This window comes from Physella acuta, unplaced genomic scaffold (assembly GCF_028476545.2).
Source record: "Physella acuta isolate Inbredline_101_S28 unplaced genomic scaffold, ASM2847654v3 ptg000200l, whole genome shotgun sequence".
NCBI classification, from domain to species: domain Eukaryota; kingdom Metazoa; phylum Mollusca; class Gastropoda; family Physidae; genus Physella; species Physella acuta.
The window spans coordinates 1923182-1938612 of NW_026731719.1; the positions used below are offsets into that span (position 1 = coordinate 1923182).

The 15431-nt window shown below is 35.6% G+C and overlaps 2 protein-coding genes across 2 annotated transcripts; both read left to right on the top strand.

Annotated features, from left to right (window-relative positions):
• The first annotated feature begins 1223 nt into the window (after positions 1 to 1223).
• LOC131937139 (sex peptide receptor-related protein 2) lies at positions 1224 to 3615 on the top strand. Its single transcript, XM_059294331.1, has 2 exons — positions 1224 to 1484; positions 2505 to 3615. Exons 1-2 carry the CDS (start codon positions 1288 to 1290, stop codon positions 3613 to 3615), a joined length of 1308 nt encoding a protein of 435 aa, XP_059150314.1. The 5' UTR covers positions 1224 to 1287.
• A 9019-nt stretch (positions 3616 to 12634) lies between these two features.
• LOC131937145 (green-sensitive opsin-1-like) lies at positions 12635 to 14395 on the top strand. The gene is made up of 2 exons (XM_059294339.1): positions 12635 to 12971; positions 13267 to 14395. The coding sequence occupies exons 1-2, from the start codon at positions 12775 to 12777 to the stop codon at positions 14375 to 14377; spliced, it is 1308 nt and encodes a 435-aa protein (XP_059150322.1). The 5' UTR covers positions 12635 to 12774; the 3' UTR covers positions 14378 to 14395.
• The last annotated feature ends 1036 nt before the right edge of the window (positions 14396 to 15431 follow it).

The following is a 15431-nucleotide window of genomic DNA, read 5'->3' on the forward strand; positions in this document are numbered from 1 at the left end:
TATATATATATATATATATATATATATATATATATATATACATGTGTATATATATATATATATATATATATATATATATATATATATATATATATATATATATATTTATTAATTAATTTATTCATTTATTTATTTATATATATACATTTATATATATATATATATATATATATATATATATATATATATATATATATATATATATATATATATATATATATATATATACTTTACGTCAAGAATATAATATATGTTTTATTAATATTTGATTTTTACTCTTCATATGTAAAGAGCACAAATCTCTGTCACATCAACTAATATTTAAGTTTTGGCTAGATCGATTGTTAAAAGGAAAGTTCGCTAAATCTAAAATCTGATTTATGTACGCTCAAGAGTCGTTCCAGCTCTAATGAGTACCTGTCTCAAGTTGTCGAGTAGAGACAACGGGCAAGATTTTATGTATGTGATAATTCACAGAAACGGGTGAACATTTAGTGAGTCAATTTCAAGGGATAATTAACATTATATTCACACGCTATTAGTAGCCCTTTCTTTTATTATCAACATTTCCTCACAGATTAACATTTTCGTGATATGACCACGAAATGCTTTCGACTGGGCCTTAATACAATCGAAATGTTAGATATACAGTCAGCTCTTTTTATCTGCTACCAATTTTTTTTCAAGCTAATAGTGCGACGCAAGATACGTTTTAATTAAAACTTTTGTTTTGTTCAAGTCATTAATATTTCTGAGCACCACCAACAATTAACAGTTAACAGCAGTTTAAAATGTTGGCAAACTCCTGGCCTAAAGACGGCTACATCCTGTCTGTAATGTAAACTCTCGCCCAGCCCTCCCCACCCTGCTCTAACATTTTCCCATGTTTTCGGGATCGAGCGTCAAACACAATATTTCTGATTAAATCTTTGTTAAAGGGTTAATCTATCAATATCTGTAAGCGGTCTCCTCAAAAAGTTATAATATCAAGTTTATGTTGTAGGTTCTTAATGGAATATATATATATAGTCATTATAAACAAACACAAACTTTCTTTTTAATTTTGTTCTAATGTTATTTATTATTTATATTTTCCAGCTGTTAACAAAACATTGCTTTGGGTAAAGTGAATTTTTAAACGGTAGGAATATCTGTTGCAGGGATCTCCTGAAATCAAACACCATGCCTTGTCCAGGATAATGTGCTTTCTTGGAAAACCTACCTCTGTGGTTCTATTTGAGGAACTAAACATGATTTAATGCTGGCAAAAGACAGCTCAGTTCTACGATGGATTCAACAAATGTAACCTTGGATTTCTTCAACGGGTCCACCTATGGGACCCAGTCAGTCGGGGACCCCTGTAACCTCACTAGCACCGACCTTGACCTTACCTGTAACATGATGAACGTCACCATGAGCGTCCTGGGCGATGAGGAATTTACATTGGTCTTTCGTAGGGGAGATGAATCTGGCGAACTGGAAGAGTAAGTCTTGATAGTGACATGAGCCATGTGACATGAGCCATGTAACATTAGCTATGTGACATGAGCTATGTGACTGAGTTATGTGACATGAGCCATGTGACATGAATGACATGAGCTATGTGACTGAGTTATGTGACATGAGCTATGTGACATGAGCCATGTGACATTAGCTATGTGACATTAGCTATGTGACATTAGCTATGTGACATGAACTATGTGACATGAGCAATGTGACATATGTATATTTTTTTATTGGGAAAAAACTTTCAAATTAAAACACGTCATTCACTTCATCTGAATCAGTCACAATAATTATGGGATGGGGTGGTTTCTTTCTAGCGCGAACACGATATTTATATTAAATAAATACATTTATTAGCCAAACGCCAACAAATAAATACATAGCAATGGTTTAGAGCCATTTGTGTGCTTTGAGATCCCCCCCCCTATTGGCTATCTGTGTGGGAACATTAAAAAAACAATTGGTAAAGTCTACTTAGGTTCCGTATATATGTCATCTGAGTGAATAGCTAACGCTCTTTCAACCTATATTTTTTGTGGAAATTTATTTGTATTATTTAGAGACTTGATACAAGTATTGGACCTGATAGAAACAACAAACAATTATATGAGAAAAGATATAGCCGAAAGCTAGCAATGCCTAGTAACTCCGCATTAAACATTGCAAGTGACAACATTATTATCGAAGACTTCACCCATGACCTAAGTTCAAAGTTCATTTCGGCTTAATACTTACAATTTCTTTTATGCAGTCCTTATATAAGTAGATATGCAAGGAAACGAAACATAAAAAACAGAATTACTTATTGCTAAATTTATAAGCAAACTTTTTCCACAGCATACAAAAATAAGTTTGTTATAATTAATTAAGATTAAAAGATTCTGTGATCTTGTAATTGTATACGTACCAAGTAAATTAAAAAAAAAACCAACTAATATTAAAATCATCATATAATTACTTTAACTGAATGATGTATTTATGGCTTTTACTTTTACCAGGCTTGAAGAAGCAAGAAAACTAAACAATATCAACTTGAATATCCGAACCTACTACCTGTACGTGCTTTGTTTTCTTGGCGTGCCTACCAATGTTATGACCATCATAACAATCCTAACGATGCAGGCCATGAGTCCAGCCACCTTCTACGTCGCTACGTTGGCGTTCTGCGACGGCAGCGCGTTGATCTGCAAACTCATCGGCAACCAGTTCACAATACGGCAGGTGCGTATGGACACGGTCTGGTGTGCCGCAGGGTGCCTGCCCATGTACCTGTCGTCCCTGGCCAACTGGGTACTGGCCCTCATCTGCACCGAGCGGTTCGTCTCAGTCTGCTACCCGCTCAAGAAAAGCTACATCTTCACCAAACGGAGGAGCTACATCAGCATTGGTGTCACGTCTTTTGTTCTTCTTGTTCCTTTCTTAGGAGTTTTTGCTGTAATGCGCGATTATACGCCTGTCGATAAAACGTGCGCTACAAAAGAAGAATACCTGTGGTTTTGGGAGAATATTTATTTCTGGATCGAAGCTATCCTGATTGTGTTTTTTCCATTTGTTGTGATATTCATCTCCACGTGCGCTATTGTCAGAGGACTACGTCTGTCAAGAAAAGCGCGACGGACAATCTTAAGAAATTCCATCGTTAAAAATCCTCACAGGAAACATGAGATGACTAACGCCAACAACGAGAGACTTGTTGCCGAGACGGAGCGAGCTGAGAGGAACATCACCGCCATGATGGTTCTCGCTGCCGTTCTCTTCCTCATCCTCGCTCTACCTTCATGTGTTTACTTCTTCACGGCGAGAAAAATCCCAGACTCTGAAAGTGTCTCTATTGCTCAATGGGGACTCTTTAAAGAAATCTCGTTCGTGCTAATGGACTCCAACCATGCTATCAACTTTTTCCTTTACTTCTACACGGCCAAGAGGTTCAGGAACCAGTTTTTTAAGCTGGTTAAGTGTAGGCCACTGCGCAGCTGGTACGTGAGAAGGACAACAGCAACTCATCTCGGTAGTCATCCCAAAGGTGGTAGCGAGGGGGGCAACTTCTTGACCTCATGGCATAAAAGCAAAAATAGAAAGAGGAGGGAGAAGTTTGCCCACACAATATGAGACGTTGTGTCATTCCCAGAGACTTTCCTGTCTTTAGTCTATCACTGGAATGTCGACGTAGGCGACAAGACAATTAAATATAATAAATTACTTGTGGTACTAAGGATACAATTGGGATCTAGTCCTAATGTATAAGAAACGATAAACATTTAAATACCAATAACCTTACATTATTGTAAAAAAAATTCACCATTTTAAATTTAACTGCTGAAGCATATTTTGTTAAAATTGGCCCTCCAAAAGGTTAACATAGCTGTAGCTTACGGGTAATCACTTGGCGCAAATCTAAGTGTGATTTTCTGCTTCATCGGAAACACCGATACTAAAGATTTTCCCAATGTATGTAAAATTCCCATGGACAGAACTATGGCAGGGGTCGGCAACCTGCGGCTCGCGAGCCGCATGCGGCTCTTTTGATATCAAGTTGCGGCTCTCCAGCTCCTTGCACAAATACTACTAATCTTAATAAAAAAATGAAATATTTGAAATAAAAAAAAATGTTAGTGGCTCTTTAAAACCAGGGAAATTTTGAAAATTGTAACTTTTGGCTCTTCCGCTTCAAAATGTTGCCGACCCCTGAACTATGGGCCTACCGCTCTCTGACTGACGGGTTATCATCATGTGGTGTTTGGGTCACACCCTCGTTAAGTGTTAACTGCCGTGACATTTCCATTCCCGCCTAGAACAAACCTAACGAGAGAAACACAGTAACGCAGCTCGCGGATTTCATGCACATCACAAACTATGGATATTTGAGGTGACATTGATATATTTTAATGCCGGGTAACTAATGAATTGCTAAGACATAGCTGTATTAAAAAAATGCTTTCCTTAGTTTTAAGACAAGAAGACACGATCGGTTGTGGTTCTATCGAGTGACTTCTAACAACAATAGTGTATTTTTTGTATTTTTAATTAGATTACACATATTTTATTAGTGGTGAAATTAAGCTGCCAATAAAGATTTCAATTAAAACTGTTCTTCTAAGAATTATTGAGTCTAATATTATGCAATATATCTTTTAACCCTTTATCTACTGACGGTACTTATAAGTACCACTTTAATTAAGTGCCTGTATTATTTTTAATTTAATACGAATTTTAAAAATTATTGAAGTAATTGATAGTATTATCTCCCCTGAGTCGCCGGTAGACGGAGGTATCAATGTTTTTTTTTAAATTAATGGTGTGGCGCCATTTTCAATGTCTTGCTATATCGGTAGTTCACAATTTTTCTGTACAGTTCTCACACACGTTCCTGAATTCCCTTTGTTTTACCTTATTTTTCAAGTTTTCATCCCCAAATATTTTTTATTGGCACCTTCAATAGTCAGGCAAACGCGTTTAACTTCTAGTTATACAATTTTAATCAAATTGTCTTTGTATTAGATCGATGTTTACAAGTGGACTTATAAGTACCGTCAGGGCACACGGTCATTTTTTTAGGATTTTTAGAAAATGGCAGATTTGTTAAGTGGAGTTACATAAATATTGTCTTGATAATTAATTATCGAAACATACTCAAAAAATGATATTTACACATGTATAAGAAGGTTAGCATAGAGTTTACATAAGAAATATTGTAATTACATGTTAATTTCTAGTAGTAAAAAAAAATAACAAGAATAAATGTATCAGTTGCAGGCTCGTTTACATGGTTTAGTATACTTCATTTGTATACCAAAGCCTAGTTCTAGTTGTAAGATTTAATTTGTTAGTTATATTTACTGCAATAAACTGTCTGGCCTACAACTAACACTTACGTGATGTATACCTGTAGACTAATAATAGTCCATACTTCTGCATATAGTATAGATCTCTATGGTAAATTTTAATCAGTAAACAGAAAAGAGTAATCCACTACGGCTATCCTAAACACATTGAGGTCACTTCTATTTATGAACTTTGCACTGTAGTGTAGACTTGTCATAAAATTCTAGTAGGCTACAATTATACTAGTATTCTTAGTAGTTGTGTGCTGAGTGACTAGGCCTTTGTTTGTTTATGCGGCTTATTGTACTAGCTATTGGAAGCTTCCAGCAAAAGCATATTCATTCCGGCAACCGTTGCTACACCAGAAAGACCACAGAGAAGATTGAGCGAGCATGACATGTCGACTACTTTTGCTGTGTTTGAGGTCTAAGATGTGTTCCCATACAAAATCCAGTAAAAATCGTACTCAAAATATACTTTTGTGCAGTATTTATGTGTGAAAATTACAAAAAAGTGATTGTTATAATGATAGCCATGTTATTAGTTAATAAATTGTATCGTTTGTTCCTGTTTTGTAAAAAAAAAAAAATTTTGAAAAAAAAATGTCCTAGATTACTGACGGTACTTATAAGTACCAATACCTGTTTGGGCCATTAAAAATTTATGAAACGAAATTTCCTTTGACATATGCTTTGAATGTGCCAAAAGCAATATAGTAACATATTGTTTAAGTAAAAATCTCATTCAGAACATAATTCCGTAAATAAAGGGTTAAGTAAGGTCGGTTGGTCAATGTTTTCTTTCTACAACAACAAACCATGGTCTGCTAACGTGTACTATGTTAATGATTGCTATAAAGCTGCATGTTTTTCTCTAGTAACATTTATCACAATGTAAATTTGAAAGTGGTAAATAGTTTAAGGACTTTGGATTGTCAGATTTACTTTTTAATAAAAAACATCTTGTATGCATACAGGTTTAACTTGATTTCAATTCGACCTATGTTGCATTTCAGTGAGATCATATTACATAAACTAAATAAAAAAGCATTAACTGAAAATACGAAAAAAAAAACAAAAGTGTTTCGTTTTTAAATGCATACAGGTTTAACTTGATTTCAAATCGACCTAGGTTGTATTTCAGTGAGATCATATTACATAAACTTAATAAAAAAGCATTAACTGAAAATACGAAAAAAAAAACAAAAGTGTTTCGTTTTTAAATGCATCGGGGGCTCGTAAAATTTCTTATGTATTGTAACGACCAATGCTTTTATTAAACAATTCTTTTTCACTTATTTTGACAGCATTTAAAGCTTATTATTTTTTTAAATGTATTCATTTTATTCTCCATATTTTAGAAATTCTTTCTAAATGAAGTTGACACCACATAGGCTACGACTAAAATGTTTGCGTTAAAACCCGATTCGTTTCTAGCAATATCTAAAAGAAAGTTATCTTGCAATTAATCATTTGATCTCTACTTTTATTATGAAATTAGTAATTTTTAAATGAAACTTTGATTTCTAATCAAATGTCTAATTATTGGAAACATCAGATATTATTGCGCTGTCACTCAAGACAAATATATCTGGAAACTTTGAAACAAACAAACAAATAACAAACGTTGAGGACTATATAAAAGCTTATGTTAAGCAGTCCAATACATTTGTGTTAAAATTAATTAGCCTATACACTTTTTACCTATTTTGGTCATCTTTTCGTCTTGATGTCTTTTCTTGTATGTCACAATCTACATGTTCTTTTTGGCTATCGGTATTTTATTATTTTTGGCCATTAGTATGTACTTTTTTTTTGTCAATGTGTAGCTAATTTCCTTCATTTTGGCCATGTTCTTGTGTGTGGCCATCTCCTTGGCCAAGTGCACAGTAAATTATGTGTGGCCACATATATTATGTGGCCACAAGTCTTGTCCTGTATGTGGCCACGCCCTGTACAATTGGAACCAACATTTGTTATGTGTCATACATCCCATTTATTATCCAGTGCTTCCCCAGGGTCGTCATCAATGGATTACACAAGATCTGATGAACAGGAAAGCAAATATTTGTCTACCCATTAGCCAGTTGTTGTTTTTTTTATTTTTTTTTCTAATGCGATGAATCATTTGGGATTTATTTTTATGATCGTCAAGGTTTCATGCCCAAACTAAACACAACACTGCTCAAACTAAACACACCACTGCCCAAACTAAACACACCACTGCCCAAACTAAACACAACACTGCCCAAACTAAACACAACACTGCTCAAACTAAACACACCACTGCCCAAACTAAACACACCACTGCCCAAACTAATCACACCACTGCCCAAACTAAACACATCACTGCCCAAATTAAACACCACTGCCCAAATTAAACACCACTGCATAAATTAAACACCACTGCCCAAACTAAACACACAAATACCATCACAGAGCTAATTACCACCCACACCGACACATAGACACTATCCACACTGACCTATCCACTACCCACACTGATCAAGCCACTACCCACATTACTATCTACCCTCATGGACCTACCCACTACCCACACTGACCTAACCAGCCCCCACACTGGCCTCACCAACACCCACACTGACCTAAACAACACCCATGCTGCAAGAATCCTGTGTACCTACATACGACTGTGTGAGAAGGACTTCTACTAGCAGCATCCTCCTGCTTCAAACAACCCAGCTAAGGATCTGTACAAGATGAAAACATTTTCTGTCTATAGGCTGCTGTTACTTTAATGACAATACTGTAGTGTCACTAGAAAAATTTGACTAAGATAATGATAGATTCACCACACACAATTTAACCATGGACAAATAGAGGCTTAAATGTCATTAATGGACATTTTAAACATTAAAAACAATTTGCTCGAAAACAAATTTTTCCGATATTTTGTTTTGTTATGTGTTGTCCATTAAGATATTTAATGTTTGACTAAAACAGTCGATAGATTAAATAGTTTTGTCCTGAAATGTTTTGTATCAGATATTTTGTCATGATATTTGTCCGATATATATTTTTACCCGCTTTATTTTGTCATATATATAATATGTCATATATTTATATGGGTATTATTTACACTAGATTTTCCCCCCGATATATTTTGTTCTATAGCTTTGTTGTGGCAACGATTCGTCCAATCAAGCTTTGATCACACCAGTAAAATGTTGATCAGGCAATTAGCGAGACCCGGATCACGTGACATCGCGGGTATGGAACATATCCAGAATCGAATGTGTCGGGGATATGTGGGGGAACTCGCAGTGCAGAATTCTGCTGCAAAGGGCGGTAATCCATTTGTCTGTACACTGTAGCAGGCAGTACCTGTGCTGTGTGTAGCAACAATTTGTGTGCTGCTCATGTTGTGAAAATAGCGTGTTCACACTTTTCTGGCCTGATGATGTGTTAGTTTACTGTTTTACAAAATGTGTTTTAGAATTCTGTTTTTTGCAAGACTGGATAACCAAATTTCACAATGTAAAATAATAAGGACATCTGAGGTAGAGGTAAACTAATAAAGATTACTTCCTAAATAGATTCGTATTTATTTTATTGAATGTTTGTTTATTATTTGTTAAGTTGTAAATATACTAAGTAATTGACTAAGTAAACAGTAATAATCAATGGTCAGCTTAAGTACAGTCAAGATGATTCTTAGAATCTTAGTCATTTGTATTTTTAAGTTCGGCATATACATAAATAAAAATGTGCATATATATTTATAATTTATACAGACACACACACACACACATATATATATATATATATATATATATATATATATATATATATATATATATATATATATATATATATATATATATATATATATATATATACTTTGTATTATAAACAAATTATAAACAAGAACAAATTATGCTCCCGTTAAACTTTAAACTTCCAACATTATGAGAAAAATAGTGTTTTGAAGCGACCCGTTAACCGCAGTTAAAAATGTTGGCAAGCTCCTGGCCTACGGCTACATCCTGTCTGTAATGTAAACCCTGCTCTCCCCTCCCTGTTTTAACATACTCATACGTTCTGAGTGCCGAGAGATGAGCACAGGCGTATAATTGTTTAAAGCATAGTTTAATATATATTTTTTAATATTACGCATATAAATTTATTTGGTTTGATTTTAGATATGCGACATTATACATAACTGTTTTAAATATTCAAATACATTTAGAACAATAAATAGTATTTATTTATCTTACTTATAAATATAAATCCATTATATATATATATATATATATATATATATAAATCATTTATATATTTTTTATATGTATATATATATATATATATATATATATATATATATATATATATATATATATATATATATATATATATATCAAGTTGACAGTACACTGCCGGCAATGTTAACGGGGTTTGCTGTATACCATATGCAGATTGTTGATTTGATGAAGGATCAGTTTTACATACAGCAGACCCTATCTCGCAATTTATCAGTCTGTGGACAAGATGAACGTTTGGAAATGTCTGCTTTATTTATCATCTCACGATTGTTATCCCCATTATGGCGTGCTTGTAAAGTGAAAGATAAACGTATAAAAATAAAATGCACCACCCTTATCGGTCTACAACCCCATGATACGCCAAAACACGAGCAGTGTTTCGTCCAGACTTTTTTCTCCGAGGGGGGGGGGGCACTTGAAATTTTAGGGGGGGGGGGGCGGTAAACTTTCTTCGGGGGGGGGGCGGACACTGTTAAAAGTATATATTTTCTATATAAATTATATAAATTTCATTTCGTTCGGGGGGGGGGGGGGGGGGGGGGGGCGGTAAATTTTTTTTTTTTTGCCCCCCCCCCCCCCCGAAGAGATGCCTGGAAGGAACTCTGAACACGAGCACGGCATGAAGTATTTAACCAGTTGTTGTTAGGGTTAGACTAAATACAGGGTTATCTCCCCTTGTGAATTATGTTGTCTCTGGTTCACTCGCGCCTATGATTCTCTCCCTTCTCCTGTTCTCCATTCCTCTTGTTCTCCCCTTCTCTTCTTCTCTCCCCTCTCTTGTTATCTCCCTTATCTTGTTCTCTCCTCTTGTTCTCTCCCTCCTCTTGTTCTATCCTTTCTCTTGTTCTCTCCCTTCTCTTGTTATCTCCCTTCTCTTGTTATCTCCCTCTCTTGTTATCTCCCTTCTCTTGTTCTTTCCCTTTTTTTTTCTCCCTTTCTCTTGTTCTCTCCTCTCTCTGGTTTCCCTTCTTTTGTTCTCTTTATTCTCTGGTTCCCTCCTTTCCATTATTCACTCCCTTCCCAATGACTCACTCAATTGTTTACAATCTATTTTTGTGTGGCTAAATATAGGAAACAAACAGCTGAACATTTAAATAAAGTTATCCATAACTTTAGGTATAATTTGGAGGGAATGTGATACATTGTACAAACAAATTTGTATTTTAGTTACTAATTGTGTGAAAAAAATGTATATAAAAAACAAAGAAACTAAATGTCATTAAACATAAACATTTAAATCCAGCTGATAGCGAGCAGAGAAGTTCATTAAGACTTGAAATTTTGCTTCATTCAAGCGCGTAAGACAAAAACATTGGACTTCATGAATGTTGGCGTTTCAAGTTTGCAGTTGATTGAGATAAAGGGATTAGCTCTAGTTTTAAGCTAGGAGATATGTTTAAAACTATGGTAATCACAGGAATTAGCTCTAGTTTTAAGCTAGGAGATATGTTTAAAACTACGGTAATCACAGGGATTAGCTCTAAATTTAAGCTAGGAGATATGTTTAAAACTACGGTAATCACAGGGATTAGCTCTAAATTTAAGATAGGAGATATGTTTAAAACTACGGTAATCACAGGAATTAGCTCTAGTTTTAAGCTAGGAGATATGTTTAAAACTACGGTAATCACAGGGATTAGCTCTAAATTTAAGCTAGGAGATATGTTTAAAACTACGGTAATCACAGGGATTAGCTCTAAATTTAAGATAGGAGATATGTTTAAAACTACGGTAATCACAGGAATTAGCTCTAGTTTTAAGCTAGGAGATATGTTTAAAACTACGGTAATCACAGGGATTAGCTCTAAATTTAAGCTAGGAGATATGTTTAAAACTACGGTAATCACAGGGATTAGCTCTAAATTTAAGCTAGGAGATATGTTTAAAACTACGGTAATCACAGGAATTAGCTCTAGTTTTAAGCTAGGAGATATGTTTAAAACTACGGTTATCACAGGAATTAGCTCTAGTTTTAAGCTAGGAGATATGTTTAAAACTACGGTAATCACAGGGATTAGCTCTAAATTTAAGCTAGGAGATATGTTTAAAACTACGGTAATCACAGGGATTAGCTCTAAATTTAAGCTAGGAGATATGTTTAAAACTACGGTAATCACAGGAATTAGCTCTAGTTTTAAGCTAGGAGATATGTTTAAAACTACGGTTATCACAGGAATTAGCTCTAGTTTTAAGCTAGGAGATATGTTTAAAACTACGGTAATCACAGGAATTAGTTCTAAATTTAAGCTAGGAGATATGTTTAAAACTACGGTAATCACAGGGATTAGCTCTAGTTTTAAGCTAGGAGATATGTTTAAAACTACGGTAATCACAGGGATTAGCTCTAAATTTAAGCTAGGAGATATGTTTAAAACTACGGTAATCACAGGAATTAGCTCTAGTTTTAAGCTAGGAGATATGTTTAAAACTACGGTAATCACAGGAATTAGCTCTAGTTTTAAGCTAGGAGATATGTTTAAAACTACGGTAATTACAGGAATTAGCTCTAAATTTAAGCTAGGAGATATGTTTAAAACTACGGTAATCACAGGGATTAGCTCAAGTTTTAAGCTAGGAGATATGTTTAAAACTACGATAATCACAGGGATTAGCTCTAGTTTTAAGCTAGGAGATATGTTTAAACTACGATAATCACAGGGATTAGCTCTAGTTTTAAGCTAGGAGATATGTTTAAAACTGCGGTAATCACAACTGTATGGTACCGTATGGTGGGGTGGTAGAGCCTACCTTTACTAACCTGAAAGTCTCGAGTTTGGAGTCTGTAGGACGTACCTGAGTCCACCCAGCTCTAATGTGCTCTTGACTCACGGTAGAGAAGCAGTAGTGGCTGGTATTGACCACACTATTCCCTCTTATACCGAGGTTATTGAAACAGATTAACTGTACTTCATCAGCCCTAAGTGTTTTGGGCACGAACAGGGAAAAACGATGAATCACAATTGTGTAATTGTAAATCTGCATCAATCTAATTATTTTCTAATACACTTTTTTTCCATAGCTAAATCAAGATTACAAGCACATCGCTACAATCTGTCAAGGCTAACGTGCTAGAAAACCATTATAAATTACTTTGATTTACTGCTGAGGATCTGAAGATGTAAAAATAAATGTCGTAAATTGGCAACGGGTAACCCAGTTCTACAATGGATCCAACAAATGTAACCTTGGATTTCTTCAACGGGTCCACCTATGGGACCCAGTCAGTCGGGGACTCCTGCAATGTCACTAGCACCGACCTTGACCTTACCTGTAACATGATGAACGTCACCATGAGCGTCCTGGGCGATGAGGAATTTACATTGGTCTTTCGTAGGGGAGATGAATCTGGCGAACTAGAAGAGTAAGTCAGTACCTTGGTATATCTGAATGTTACCGTTCGTCTAAAAATATTCTGTCAGTTTTACAGGATTTAGACGTATGTCTCAAACACCAAGGTTCAGGACATATTTGGATAGAACCTTACAGAATCAATATTTTAGAAACCTAATTATTACAAAATTATTTTCTTAATATAAGTAAAAAAAATGTAAAAGCCATAATTTAATTTTTTTCTTTCTTTTGAAATGTCAGGCTCTTTGGTAAAAATAACAAAAACAAAACAAAAACGTTCATTTATAAGTTTATTTTATTTCCAGGCTTGAAGAAGCAAGAAAACTAAACAGCATCAACTCCTATATTCGAACCTACTACCTGTACGTGCTCTGTTTTCTCGGCGTGCCTACTAATGTGATGACCGTCATAACAATCCTAACGATGCAGGCCATGAGTCCAGCCACCTTCTACGTCGCTACATTGGCATTCTGCGACGGCAGCGCGTTGGTATGCAAGCTCCTGCTCAACCAGCTAACAGAACGAAAAGTGAATATCGGTACTGTTGGGTGTGTGGCCGAATTCCTGCCCATGTACCTGTCGTCCCTGGCCAACTGGGTACTGGCCCTCATATGCACGGAGCGGTTCGTCTCAGTCTGCTACCCGCTCAAGAAAAGCTACATCTTCACCAAACGGAGGAGCTACATCAGCATTGGTGTCACATCTTTTGTTCTTCTTGTTCCTTTCTTAGGAGTTTTTGCTGTAATGCGCGATTATACCCATAAGGAAATGTTGTGCTCGACCAAGTCAGAATATCAGTGGTTTTGGACGTATGTCTTTTTCTGGATGCAAGCTATCCTGATTGTGTTTTTTCCATTTGTCGTGATATTCATCTCCACGTGCGCTATTGTCAGAGGACTACGACTGTCAAGAAAAGCGCGACGGACAATCTTAAGAAATTCCATCGTTAAAAATCCTCACAGGAAACACGAGATGACTAACGCCAACAACGAGAGACTTGTTGCCGAGACGGAGCGAGCTGAGAGGAATATCACCGCCATGATGGTTCTCGCTGCCGTTCTCTTCCTCATCCTCGCTCTACCTTCATGTGTATATTTTGTCAGTCTGAGAGAAATTCCAGAAAGCCAAGACCTCTCTAAAGCCAAATGGGGACTCTTTAAAGAAATCTCGTACGTGCTAATGGACTCCAATCATGCCATCAACTTTTTCCTTTACTTTTTCACGGCCAAGAGGTTCAGGAAACAGTTCTTTAAGCTGGTCAAGTGTAGGACGCTGCGCAAGTGGTACACCAGACGACACGCCTCATCGTATCCAACCAACTTCTCTACCACCATCAGCCGAGTCAACCACAGCATCACAGATGTACAACACGTCAAGGAAAAGAAGAGGATTAAGAATTTCGCACACACCATATAAGCCAAGTTTTCCCCTCACTACCTACCTTGTTTCAATACTGATCGTGTTAGGAAACCTAACTTAAAACTTCAGACCTATCTCTTGAACAAGGCATAAGTTACATTAGTTTTTCTCTATGTATCTGACATGCAAATATTATCTTCAAATGTCAATTTTGATGGATTTGGCCAGAAAGTGAGGCATAACTGATCTCAACCATGAATATTATATTTCTTTCTAAAATCTCCCTTTTATCGAACATTGGGATCTATGTTGTGAAATTTGTTAGCTAAATAATTTACCATGCTCACCTGCTTTAATATTTAGGAGCCGGCCCGCGGCATAACATACGCCGCTATTTAGTTGTTTCTAATTTTCAATAATTCATAATTTGTGAATTCGACAGTACCACTGAAAATATTTCTTTAAAACACTATAAGTAGCTCGTTAAGGACCATAACCCCCCCCCCCCCCTTCCTTCCCCCCCCCCCCCTCCCCCCCCCCCTACGTTTAAAATCGTTGGCTCTGCTTGTAAACATTTAGAGTGAACACAGCTCACTAAAACCATGTAGGGGTGGGGAGGTAGGGAGAGCGTTTGCAGCTTGTTTTCTAACGGCTCGAAGAAGAGAATTATATATATAGATACCATTCATGTTTAGCATCTGATTTTTATTTGAAACGAGTCATCATGAAATTTATCTTTATTTTGAGACGGATCTTATACAGATTTTTATCATCTAACTGGTTCTAAAGTATAACATTTGTGAGAATGTTATAAATATAACAAGACGACTCATGCAATGTACACCAATGTGGCTGAACTGACTGCCATTAAATTAAATACATTTCTTAAAGTAATTTTTTTTTTTAAATTCTGTGCAACAGCTGCTAGAGTGTTTGGCAGATTAAGAGACACGCGATATTTTTAAATTACGTATGCACATGTTTTATTTTATTTTGAAATTAACAATTAAATACATATTGTAATATCTCTACATGCTATAAGATTTTTTTCAATGGTGTTAAATCATTACATTTATATTCGGTTGAGTATTTTACCCAAGTTTTAAAATGG